General features: G+C 34.9%; 1 protein-coding gene across 1 annotated transcript; it reads left to right on the top strand.

The window, feature by feature from the left end:
* The first annotated feature begins 3,062 nt into the window (after window positions 1-3,062).
* Window positions 3,063-12,697, top strand: LOC126597604 (protein DETOXIFICATION 29-like). The gene is made up of 7 exons (XM_050264400.1): window positions 3,063-3,534; window positions 3,687-4,228; window positions 7,009-7,095; window positions 11,454-11,510; window positions 11,593-11,950; window positions 12,066-12,152; window positions 12,323-12,697. The coding sequence occupies exons 1-7, from the start codon at window positions 3,175-3,177 to the stop codon at window positions 12,404-12,406; spliced, it is 1,575 nt and encodes a 524-aa protein (XP_050120357.1). The 5' UTR covers window positions 3,063-3,174; the 3' UTR covers window positions 12,407-12,697.
* Window positions 12,698-13,658: the final 961 nt, after the last annotated feature.

Genomic DNA, 13,658 nt, shown 5'->3' with positions numbered 1-13,658 from the left:
ACGCGAGCAATCTCCTCATTCCCAACAGGCGAATCAATCTCAGCAGCAGAATGAGTGGGCCTTAGCACCACGTTAGTAGCAGAGTCCACCTTATTGCTCTTCATAATAACAAACCTTTCCGAAGAAGAACCAGACTTTGCTTCAAACGGACGTCTTAGCATAGACTTCGGCACTGGGGACATGACAAGACTTCTACACTGAGCAATACTATCAACAATCGTACATGCCATTCTCGACATGGCAGGCGCCACATGGTCAGATCTAGCAGCCCCTCATTTTTTTTCCCATTGGAAGAAGTCATGTCAATCACAGAACTCTAGGCAGCAGGCGGGGAAGATTTCTTCTTTCCACCTTCATTCTTAATAGGCTTCACGACAGCGTTTAGACGAGCTAATACATCTGCCTCGATCCTCTTTACCTTCTCTCTCGGGAGCAGCCCACCTTTCTCCTAGCGAAAAGAACTAAGCAGCTAACACAATTCACGATACTCAACAGGGGAGCTCAACCCATATTGGCTTTTCCCTCATTTTTTCTCTCAAACCAGTAGGCAGGAGGCCTGCATGCCCATCATTCTAGCAGCCCATGAGGCCCACGACCTCCACATCTCTTTTAATCACCGGCATGGCCTTTGTCAGGTCCAAGAACCCAAAGGACATAAGGCATGCGGCTCACCTAGCACTATGCCCCAGCGCCTCAATCTGCGACCCCAACCATGCAAGCTACCTTTGGCTCTAGCCAAGCCAAGCAGCTCAAGCAATGATCCCTACCACAACACCTCATTAGCCCATGTCGAGCCGACTCGTGGCCCCTGCCAGCCGACATGCCACACCACCCCGACGGCTGCCCCGCAACAGCACTATCCAAGAAGAGGACAAGGAAAATTAATCTTTTCTTACCTCAGTACGGCAAGACAAAGAAAGTAACGAAAGACAATCCTTTGCACGAGCAAGATGTAGAAAATTGCTAGAGGAGGGGGAACAAATATCCTCTAAGCTCTCTCTCTCTTTTGTAGGGTAGAATAAATCGCTCTCCAAAGTTGATTTAATAACCCACTTAAGATGGACTTAAATAGGCTTTGAGAGAAATTTATTTTCCTTTCCTAGAAGGATCTAATTTCCTATTAAAGAGAGAATCTATATCAAAATAGGAAGCAATCCTAAGTTTCCTAGAACAAGAAGATCTCTACACCTGCTGCCCTTTCCTACAAGCAAGCAGCCCAGCAGGTGTGGAAGCATTTGTGGAGCCAAAAATAATCACAAGGCGACACGTGGATATTTGGTAAAAAGGACAAAATTACCCTCGAGGCACATCAGATTTCTTACGTGCGAGCAGTGGACAATCATTCTTCAATCAAGCCAAAAGTGCCCAAAATAGCTAACAAATTCAAAATTATTTCATCCATCCTCATCCTATATTCTCCATAAGGTATTTATTTCATAACCTTCAAAACATTCCATATAAATTGAGTTAATTGGCTAATTAATGGATTTATTACCTAATTAATCCATTAATTGCCAATTAAATCACCCATCTCACACAAAAATACCCCAAAGGGCCGGCCACCTTTTCTCCAAAGGGGACCAGCCATGCTCTATATATTGAGCCCCATTTTCTCTAAAAACCTAGTTCCAATACTCTTGCAAAACTCCTAAAAACTCTCTAAACACTTTTCTCTCTAAATTCTAACTTTGGCATTGGAGGTTCTTCAGCCAAAGCCTCTCCATTCATCGTGGGCATATGAGGCTTTTGGCCTTAACCAAAAGTGTTAGTTGTTTTATAGGTACAATTTTGTCCAAGATCAAAAAAAAGAAAATTTACATCTACAATATATATGTACGTGGATCGACACTTATCTTCTTGGACGTATATATCATCATCGCCTGAACATCCCAAAAAATGAAGTCAGCAATGCCAAAATTGGTGTAGATTTCAATACGAGTACTGCTGCCGCATGTTGTCAGCTCTAACAAAATTAATAATATCTATGTATATCACTTCTTCGTGCAAGCAAATATTCTTCCGACAAGGTCATTTTTTATATCTCCTTAATTTATGGTCAAATATGCTAATTATTTTACTGCATGGGTAATACATAGAAAACTTGACTGAACTGTAATAATTTATCTTTTACTGGAAGTGTGTCTTCCCTTCCTCACTGAGAAAAAGGAAGAATGTGAGGTATACCAAACAAAGGGCATGATGATCACAACCATACACGTACTATGATCACGCATTTATAATGCTATTTGTCCGTTTGGTTGCGAACCCATGCTCCTGGATTGGGCATAGCCTGCAATATTTCCGAAAGTTCGCATTGTACTTATAACTTATAGGGAGACGCAACGCAAGTATTAATCAGATGGATATGAAAAACATGAGTAAAATATCTAGTTTGTGTTCTTGGGATAGAGTTCTGAATACATTTGTTGACATCCCATTTATGCAGCTCAACTAGGTTTCCTTGTGGCTGATTCGTCATAAATTACGTATGGAACTTTCCATTTTAAAAAGATATTCTTAAATGCCAGAAATTTTTTAATAGAGTAATGTTAGGGATATTTTCTTTTTAGATCATGTATGACCACATAATGTGCCAGTTGATAGTTATATTTCTTCTTTTTAAATCACTAAAAAAGAAAATCAACATCAACCGCCCCATCATGTGCTCTACTAATATGGCCTAAAATGATCTCCCTAACACTTCATTTTATAATTTTTTTTTAGAACACAAGCCATGCACATATGTGATAATTTGAATAAATAGCAATGTTATATGGTTGTGTTTGGAATTAGAATTAATGATTAGCCAGCTTTTGTTAATACCTATTTAACTCGTTAAATGCAGGAAGAAACAAAGATGGCCAATAAGTAATTATAATTAATTTGACAAATTATTACTAAGGTGTGCCATTGACATTTAGGTGCCGATTTACAGTGCAAACTTTGGAATCAAAACGCGACTTTACCTCGTCAAGTGTATTTTTTCCCCGACGACAAAAACATTTTGTTTATTATTATAGTACTAAATGAAACTACAAAATGGACCGCTGAGCATATATGTACCACTGGATGCAGACGCCTTTTCCACACTTGGCTTCCACACGCACGTTTCAGTTGTAAATTTCTCGACACCTACGCAAACGCAATCGCAAACTCTCTCCCTCTCTTTAATATATGGCGGAAAACAAGCAGCCGCTTCTGCCGCCGACAGACGAGTTTGATCATCGTCAGCACCTGCACGACCACCTAGAGTCCCTCCCTCCGCCGGCACACCCTTCTTTTACTTCCACCGCCTCCTTCACTCCCGATGCCGACGACATCTCTCCCATCGTCAGCGTCCGCGACTTCTTCCGCGAGTTCTTCAAAGAAGCCAAAAAGCTATGGTTTCTCGCCGGCCCCGCCATCTTCACCTCCTTATGCCAGTATTCCCTCGGCGCAATCACTCAAGTCTTCGCCGGCCAATTCGGTACCTTAGACCTTGCTGCCGTCTCCATTGAAAACTCTGTCATCGCCGGCTTCTCCTTCGGCGTTATGGTACGTATATCTCCTCCTCTCCCATACCCTTCAGTCAAATATAAATATGAATATCCATATGTGGACTCTGCTCCACGCTGTACGCTCAATACAAGAACTGTGACAAAGATGTCCTGAGTTTGAATCTCACATAGTAATTGATACGTGTGAAGCTTGGAATGGGGAGTGCTCTCGAGACGCTATGTGGGCAAGCAGTTGGAGCAGGGCAGCTGGACATGTTAGGAATCTACATGCAGAGGTCGTGGGTGATCCTCAACTCCACTGCCGTACTCCTCTCCTTTCTCTACATCTTCGCTCAGCAACTTCTCAAAGCGATAGGGCAGACCGCCGACATATCGAAGGCGGCAGGAGTGTTCGCGATATGGATGATACCGCAGTTGTTCGCGTACGCCATGAATTTCCCTATAGCCAAGTTCTTGCAGTCGCAGAGCAAGATGATGGTCATGGCGGTGATATCAGTGGTGGTTTTGGTCCTGCATACGTTGTTCAGCTGGCTTTTGATGTTGAAGGTCGGGTGGGGACTGGTGGGTGCCGCCGTCGTGCTCAACGCGTCCTGGTGGCTCATTGTTTTAGCTCAGCTGGGTTATATATTTTCTGGGACATGTGGTCAAGCTTGGGTTGGATTCTCATGGAAGGCGTTTCAGAATCTTTGGGCTTTTGTTAAGTTGTCTCTCGCTTCCGCAGTCATGCTCTGGTAATTAAAACCCCCTCCACCCATCTTTATCTGTTTTCTTTTCTATCCCTTTGAATTCTTTTATTGAAATAATTAAATAAAATTTGTAAATGCTACAATAAGTAGCTTTCTGTGGTCACATTGACACGTATTACTTCTAATTCAATTACTTAATGAGTAATATTAGGGAGAATAATTTTAATACCAAATTTTACAAATGAAATGATATGGTTTATGATGATTGAATTATTACTCAAATATTGATTAACGTGTTTATTTCTTATTAGTGACATATCATTTGGTTTGTAAATTTATTTTAAATTTTTGATCTCCCTAGCATTATTCTTACAATAATATGGATGATATAGCCAATGTGTTGCAAACTTATGGTAGTCTTAGTAAATAAACAAAGTACAATAACATGAACAAAATGATAATACCACAAAAAAATGTTTATAAGTATTGGAAACACAAAACACATAATGTACTATTTTACGTGATATAACAAGAGTGAATGAAAATTATACCATATTATAAATATCCAAAAATGGCTCTACCAAACAATCCACAGCGAAAAACATATCATTGCTTCGTACACATGTCAAATTTATAGTAGTGGATTCAACTTTACAACTTTTACATGCAACTATACCTTTAGGTCATGACAAATGAAAGATTGGGACACGAAGATAAATCAAAGTACATACTGAAAATGATCTCTTCTTTTATTTATTTATTTATTTAACATTTACTATTATTAGAAGAATAACTAAAGTTTGAAACTATTACAATAATTTAAGTTATGATAAAATTTATAACTCATGATGTATGGATAAAAAAAACTAACATCCTATAAACTAGAATATTAAACAAGCAAAATGCTCTCATCTTTCAATACAAGTAGAAAAACAACTTGACAAATAACAGTAACTAATAAGCACAGTCGTGCCTTTATCTGTAGATATAGAAAAACATAGGTCGGATCGGCGGAAAGCTTTGTGCCTTTATTCTTTAATATGATTTATAATTCCTTTTCTTCTAATCATCTGCCTTTTGCTACCTAACATATGATTTAGGGGTGGTTTGGGAGTGAGGTGCTTAAAAAAAAGCACCCATGAAAAAAAACTGTGAGGGTTTTAGGTGTTTGGTAAACAGAAAAAAAAGGCTTATTTTGGAAGCTGCTGTGAGAATAAGCTGAAATCAAAGGAAAAAGTTGAAGCTGCTATTTGCAGCTTTGGAAAAATGGCTTTTTTTCAAAGCACATGGAGCTACAGTGCTCCTTTAATGAAAAGACCCACTATCAGACTGCTTTTTTTTTTCCAAAAGCACTTTTACAAAAAAGTTTACCAAACACTTTGCTGATTTATTTCACAGCTGCTTATTTTCACAGCACAGCCGCTTATTCTCACAACAGCTTTTTTTCAAAGCACAGCAATACCAAACCAGCCCTTATACTACCTAGTCTTATGCTTTTTAGCTTTTGCTAACAAGTAGCTCACGCCACGCTACACTTGCAAACTTAACTAATTTAGGCTCGTTTAATAGCTTTTTTTTTTTGAACAAATCGATATTATCTACACTAAGGGGAGGGGGTGTCACCTTTGGCGAGAGTTGAACATAAGACCTCTCACTAATCAGTGAGGAGGAATACCACTAAACCGTAGTACTAGTGGCCGTTTAATAGCTATTTTATTTGTCTTATTACATTAACACTTGTATATTGTTAAATAAATTTTACATACTTAATACATTCTATATTTATTTTTTTAATTAAAAATTAACATAGTACACCCCATATACTTCCTCACAATATCTTCACACCTCACATTCTAAACATACATCTTACATTTCCTCTACATCCCACATTCTTCAAATCTTTTTTTTAAGGGAAAAACCCTAACATCCCCCGTGCTTGATGTGGAGAGAAGAAAATAGACACTTGAGAGGCGCCAATTGAATGGAATGGGTTATTGCAGTAATTCACCATTAAATTGAATGAGTTATATTGCAGTAATTCACCATTGAAAATAGTGAATCATCAATTACTAAAAGGACCGAAGGATTGTTATATGGTTAGAGGTTAAACTTGATAGCACAAAGAAAAAAAAATGCATATTATTAGAGAAGTTCCTGAGAGAGAAGCATTTAGGTAATATGATTTTCGGGGAATTGTAAATAAATATTAGGCTTAAATCAATCAATAATAAGGCTTGGGTAGTATAGTTTCTTGGGAAATCACAAGCAAATATTTGGGACTAATTCCCTTTGAAATCAAAATCAGGGAATAAATAACGCATATAGCTTAAACAATGCACATAGCTTGGTTATGGTTTTGTTCAACAATAGAGGGTGAGGGGTTTTGATAATTGAAAAAGGTAAATAATACATTAAAAGTGATTTAGGGTGTTTTCAGAAATTTCTTATTTTAAAAAAAACCCTAATAAAGTCGAAATTGTCATTACATAATAAGGTACATAAGTCATTTAATATTAAATTTTAAAGTATGATGCATTCAACATTTTGTGGAGTGCTAATAAAAAAAGTTTTTTATTTTTGGTAACTTTTATAGATTGGTAACTACGAAAAATTGAAATCAAGTCAAATTTTAAAAACTTAATAAAGAAATTATCAAACAAGTTCTAAATTAGTTTTGTGGAGTGCGAATAACAACTATTTATAATATTATAGATTCTGTTTAATTGGAATTTTATATTATATCTATTGGTTTAATAGAGAACCCAAATGATCAAACGAATTTCCAGAACAAGCTCATTTTATTTTATTTTATAAATCTTGTGCAGTTTGGAAGTATGGTACTTCATGGCACTGATTCTCTTTGCTGGGTATCTCAAGAATGCAGAAGTTTCTGTGGATGGCCTATCCATATGGTGAGTACTTAATCTCTTCATCTCTGCTGATTACATTTTAATATGTAGGTATATTTTGGAGACATTGTCAAGCCTAATTCATCTTCTAAGCGTGTGAAAAAATGTCTCACGGAGCAACCTGCCCTCTATCACAGTAATAGAGAAGAGTATTGCTCTTGCACCACGGCATGAGTTTGAACTCCGCCGGTTTCCTAATCTAACATCTAACCTAACAAATAAGGAATTGGACCACACTTTTTTTTTCTTTTTTAGCATAGACCACACTTCATATTAAACATGAATTTTGCCACTCAGTACTACGGTCTAGTGGTATTTCTTTTCACTGGTAAGTGAGAGGTCTTAAGTTTGATTATCGCCAAAGGCGAATTTGAACCATATTATTGCTAACCCATTATGAGGTTTAGCCCGTTCCCTCACGCCTTTAATGTAGATAATATCGTTTGTTAAAAAAAAAAAAACATGAAATCTATAAATTAATTAAACAAAGAAATGATATGATTATGAAACCATCACCTTAATTATAGAAAGTTTGGAATGGCTGATGAGATTTTTGAAGTACTAATAACAATAGATATATATATATATATATATGAAGCCTTTAAGGGAAGGGAAGGGAACCTTCATTTTTCATAAAAATGGGGATTAGTTGTGAGGTCCACATGACATCGAATTTTAACAATCCGAACCATCTATTTTTCAAGTTGCACCTTATAGATCATCCTTGCAAATATTAGCCAAATTGGAAATATTTAAGACAAAATTAACGAATAGTTTATTATATAAGAAACAATGAAATTTTATCTTGATAATTAAATAGACAAATGATTTTGGATTGAATTGAATTTTTGCAAGAATAATCTATGAATCGAGACTTACAAACTAGACGGTTCGGATCGTTGAAATTTGATGTAAAGTGGGCCCTACACTAAGTCTCCATTTTTTGAAAAAAAATAAAGATCCCTTTGCATAAGGGGCCTTATATATATATATATATATATATATATATATATATATATATATATATAACTTTTTATGATTACCAATATTTTATTCCATTTTGGTAAAGAAAAGATAAAATCATTTTTGCTTTTTTTTCATACTTTTGGACTCACGAAATGGAAAAGCTTCTTTCTGTCAATTTTAATGTTTTAGCATAGGAAATTATTATTAACAGTTTAAATTTCTCATTGTGCACCAAATTTTTTATATTTTTTTTTAAATATACATTTATGAAGAATGTAAAATAAAAATTTTAAGATGTCAATAACAGTTCTTATAGCATATTTTGAAAAGCACTTTTGTCTTTTTTTCTTCAGTCAAATCACTTTTCTCCTTTAATGTCATGTTTCTAGTCATCATAAGTCCTTTGACAAATATGGTATTAGAAGCTTGCATTACTTAGATTTAAGGGTAAATTACATAATACATCATCAAGTTTGAAGTTTATTACAACTTCATACAACATTTTTAAAATGTTTTACTTTCATACCTCAGCTACTATTTTATTTCAATATAGTACCTCCATTACATTTTACATCCATTGGTCCGTTAAGAGTTGACGTGGCTGTCACATTTGTACCACGTGGCAAAAATAATAATTTTTTTAATTTAAAAAAAAAACTTGAATCTTCTATAAAAAATAAAAAATAAAAAAATAAACTGAAAAACGCATAACCCACCCCACCTTTCTTTTCTCTCCCGAGCCGAGCAACCACCTCTTTCTCCTCCACTCTCTTCACCTCCCCTCCTTCGACCCGGAGTCCCTCCAACCGCTGGAATCCCAATCCCAAGAATCCCAACCCCTGAACTCCTCCGCCTTCTCCTTCTAGTTCCACCCACGCGACACCCTTTTCAATTCCCAGCACAAGGACTACAAATCTCTCACCCTCATCAGACTCGGCCGCGACTCGACCCGATTTAACTCGCTCCACACCAAGCTCCAGCTGGCACTCTTGGGGATAAAAAAGGGGATCTTGAGCCCATACAAGCCAATATCCAACCCCATGACCTATCCACCCCCATCGTCTCAAGCGTTAGCCAGGGAAGCGGCGAGTACTTCTCCCGAATCTACGTCGAGACTCCGGCGAAGTCGTTCTACATGGTGCTTGACACCGGCAGTGATGCCAACTGGCTCCAATCCGGCCCCTGCTCCTATTGCTACCAGCAATCTGACCCGGTTTTCAACTCGATCGGATCTTCCACCTACAGCCAGCTCTCAGGCTCGATTAACAAAATTACGTTGGGATGCGAACATGATAACGAGGGATTAGGTGAAGAGAGTGGAGAAGAGGGAGGTGGTTGGGAGGCTCGGTTCGGGAGTGAGAAGAGGGGTGAGGAGGGGTTGCAGGTAAGATGGGGTTCCGTGTTTTTTAGTTTTTTTTTTTTTTTTTTTTTTTGAGAAGATTCAGATTTTTTTTAAATAAAAAATAAAAAATTATTTATTTTCCACATGGCACACAAGTGGCATCCACATCAGCTCTTAACGGATCAATGAATGGAAAATGTAACGAAGGTACTATATTGAAATAAAATAGTAGGTGAGGTATGAAAGTGAAATATTTTAAAGATGTTGTATAATGTTGTAATATACCTCAAACCTGAGGGGGTATTATGTAATTTACCCTATATTTAAACACTGAGGAGCCTTATTATTTAAGGAACTTTAACGAAAAACTTCTGATATTGTTCACTTTAACAAAAAATCATATGTTTTACACTAAAAAGTCAATTTTGGTACTATTTAGTTTACCCTTTATTTTGTCCTTATTGTTAAAACTCAAAGTTTTCAAGCCATTTTCATTAGTTTTCCTTATTATTTATTCTACGTACACTTAATTATCTCTATTTTCTAATTTAGATTGTTCATCCTCTTCATTCTAGCGTATCGTGTTGAAATTCTCTCTTTTTTTCTTTATTCTAATTTAAAGTAAAAATATCGCTTGTAGTAAAAATTATTTAAGGAGAAATTAGGTTCTCATCCTTACTTTTGCTACTCCATTGATTAAAACCTTATTCCTTTTCAATTTTTGATCAAGGTCCTTGGTATTAATAACATTATTAATTATTTCAATAATAAAATATTTTTTATTTCTAAATATATTCATTTAATGTTAAAAATGTTACAATTAGTATATTTATATTTATAGTTAAATTTTTTATCATATATTTTTATTTTTATTTTTAGTTTGTACCCATTTTTAATTTGTACCAATTTTCTTTTTAGTTTTAATTTGTACCCATATATTAATTTCTTTTTATGCCCATATTTTTTAAAGTTTTATTTGTATTTGTACCCATTTTTATTTTTTCTAAATGTACCCATGCTAATTATATGTACCAATTCATGTAAATTTTTTCAAATTTTTAATCTTAAAATGTACTCATTCTTAAATATACCAATTTGTTATATGTAAAATGTACCACTTTTTTATATATAAAATCTATTCAATTTTTTTCTAATCCATTTTTAAACTTATATGGGTACATTCTTTTTTCTTTGATTTGAGAATGTATCCATGTTAAGTTTAATCGAAGAAATTTACTAATATTATTAAGCCTAATATTTTTTTTTTTTTTTTGTGATTTTGAAGAATGTACTCATGTTTTGATACAATAATTTTTTGGTTAATTTTGATGAACGTACCCATGTTTACACACACACACACACAATAGTATATTTATATTTTAATATTTTTAATCCCACAAATTATGTTTTTTTATTTAAAATCTCATTAATATAAACAAATATAAATTTCAATTTTTAATTTAAAAAATATAGTAACGTACATAGAAATAAATTATCACATTAATTTCAGGGACTTAGATAAAAAATTGAAAATCAACAAGGTTTTAGTCAAAGAATATTCATAGTTAGGGACCGCATCCAAAGTCTCCCATTATTTAATGTCCTTAATTTGTTCAACATGGAGTTCATTTTGAAGTGTTTTTAAAGTAATAGAAAGTGTTTTTGGTGAAAATGTTTTAGAAACCAATTTGTAGTAAAAATCCAAGCGAATTTTGTAAAAGTATTTAAGTGATTTTCGTAAGAATCACATATCTGATACTTTTTCTAAAAAACACTTTAAAGTGTTTTTGGAACTCAAAATCAATTTCACCATAAGCGCTCTCAGTCATTTTAAAAGCACTTTCAAACGAGCTCATAATACAGCTTTTGAATATTATCAATATGGAAGTTATAAATTATTTTCTTCTTCTTCTTATGAAAAACTGGATTTAATTGACTAGTTTTATATATGTATTGTTTTTGAACAAACGATATTGTTTTTAAACTTACAAGTGAAAAGGAATATCATTAGACTGTAGTATTAAGTGACTTATATGTATTGTTGAATTTGCAGCATGAACATACTGGGATGGACGGTCATGGTAGCTATGGGCATGAACGCAGCAATAAGGTCAGCTTTTAATTCATATCAAAGTCCACAAACTTTAGAACACACAAAAATGTCTGTCTTAATTAAATCAAACATTTTGTAGTGTGAGAGTGTCAAATGAACTAGGAGCAGCTCACCCAAGAACAGCAAAGTTCTCACTAGTAGTAGCGGTAATAACTTCCTTTTTGATCGGCGCTATCCTCTCGCTCATCCTCATCATCAGCCGGGACAAATATCCAGCCTTGTTCTCAAGCGATTCGGAGGTTAAAGCTCTTGTGAAGCAGCTTACACCATTGCTGGCAACCTGCATTGTGATTAACAACATTCAACCAGTTCTTTCTGGGGTTGCAATTGGAGCAGGATGGCAGGCTGCAGTAGCTTATGTGAACGTAACTTGTTACTATGTCATTGGGGTGCCCTTGGGCCTAATTTTCGGTTACAAGCTTGATTGGGGTGTTCGGGTAAGTTCTCATAATCCCACCTCTCAATGTTACGTTGGTTTCAGTTTTTATATCCAGAGATTTTATTAGCACTTCAATTGTTAAAAATTAACATTTACACGATGATTATTTTCAGGGCATTTGGATTGGAATGTTGTTAGGGACAATCCTTCAGACTTGTGTCCTTTTCATAATGGTTTATAAAACCAACTGGAACAAGGAGGTAAGGGTTTCAATTTACTCCAATTTCCTGTGCAACATAGCATATACTCTCTTTGTTCATCTCTCGAAATCATGTGATATGTGACGTGGAAAGAGAGATATACACAAAAAAGCATGTCGAAGTTGCACTTTTTAGTTATTGGCTAAAAGAGACTGATGTAATTTATGCAGGCATCCAAAGCTGAAGACAGGATAAAGAAATGGGGAGGGGCAGCAAATTCAAAAGAGGATGGAAAACTGAATCCAGAAGATTGATCAACGTCCACAATTTGGCCAAAATTAATTATGAGGAAAGAGTTTTGATATCAAATATATGTCTAGCAAAATGCCATCTTATTGTTTTACGTGCATAGACAACTCTTTAGTAACAACTAGCAGGCTACACGGCCGAGGATACATCCCATGTGCCTTTCTTTTTTAAGCGAACAAATAAGGCTGAAGATCACCGGTTCAATATTCACAAAGTAGATTTAATTTTTTTTTAAATAGGGAAATTGATCAAAATGATTATTTTTCAAATTTTAAATGTTGAAATGTTTTTTTTTTTTTTTTTTTTAAATTGGGAGCAGCTAGTGGCTTCACTACATTAGTTCACCCTTTCGAGGGCTGGAAATACTCACAGAGACATTTCAGCCTCCCCCTGGTCATTATCGTGTGATTCACTAGCGGCAAGAATTAAACATAAAATGTGTTGTGTGGAATACGAGCCTAAAATTCATCTACAACCTCAGGACCATCTCTGGTAGTTTAAACTGTTGAAATGTTGAGTTTTTAATATTTGATTAATATGTCACCAGATTTAATTTTGTTACCATCAACAACTGAAATTCAATTTATGATTATTTTAGCTAATTTCTCAAAATAATGAGGAGTTTTGGATCAACCTGATCAATATGGTAACGATAAAAATATAATAAACTAGTCCGACTAAGATGATTGTAATGCTAGCTATTTTTCATTCTGTATTGACATCTCTTTAAAAACACAAAATGTTAATTGACTTAATCTGTAATATTAAAATTAGCATGTTGACAAAAAACAAAATGTTAAAACCAGCATGTTGTCACCTGCCATTTATCACTATAGTTTAGTAATGTTACTTAATTTTTATTTGTAAGTTAAATGTTTTAAGTTTAGTTTCGTGTATACAACACTCATTGGGTGGCTTAGGGTAAATATTTTTATTTGTAAGTGAGAGATTTTAAGTTTGGTTTCGTATATACAACACTCATTGGGTGGCTTAGGGTAAATACATATGGCCCCAATACATCATTATATTCAATATATATATATGGGTTAGGATATGGACAAATATTTTTACATTCCTTTTAAGTCATTATATCAAAATAAATAAGTACATATATGTCACACCCCGACCGAGATCAAGGCATGTTGACCGTCACGTGAGTGTGACGTAGCCATGTGCACAATGCGGAAGCAAATAAGATAAGAAATATACGAATAATTAAAAACCGAAAGTTAATAAAGTGCACTAATAACGGGAAGT

This window comes from Malus sylvestris, chromosome 13 (assembly GCF_916048215.2).
Source record: "Malus sylvestris chromosome 13, drMalSylv7.2, whole genome shotgun sequence".
Classification (NCBI taxonomy): domain Eukaryota; kingdom Viridiplantae; phylum Streptophyta; class Magnoliopsida; order Rosales; family Rosaceae; genus Malus; species Malus sylvestris.
The sequence above is the reverse complement of the archived record's forward strand: the minus strand, read 5'-3'. Positions and strand labels throughout refer to the sequence as shown.

Excerpts from the sequence above, each read along its gene's own strand:
- LOC126597604 (XM_050264400.1), top strand. The coding sequence starts at position 3,175 with ATGGCGGAAAACAAGCAGCCGCTTCTGCCGCCGACAGACGAGTTTGAT. Across the intron at positions 3,535-3,686 it reads GCTTCTCCTTCGGCGTTATG|CTTGGAATGGGGAGTGCTCT; the intron begins GTACGTATATCT and ends ATACGTGTGAAG. Across the intron at positions 12,153-12,322 it reads AAACCAACTGGAACAAGGAG|GCATCCAAAGCTGAAGACAG; the intron begins GTAAGGGTTTCA and ends TAATTTATGCAG.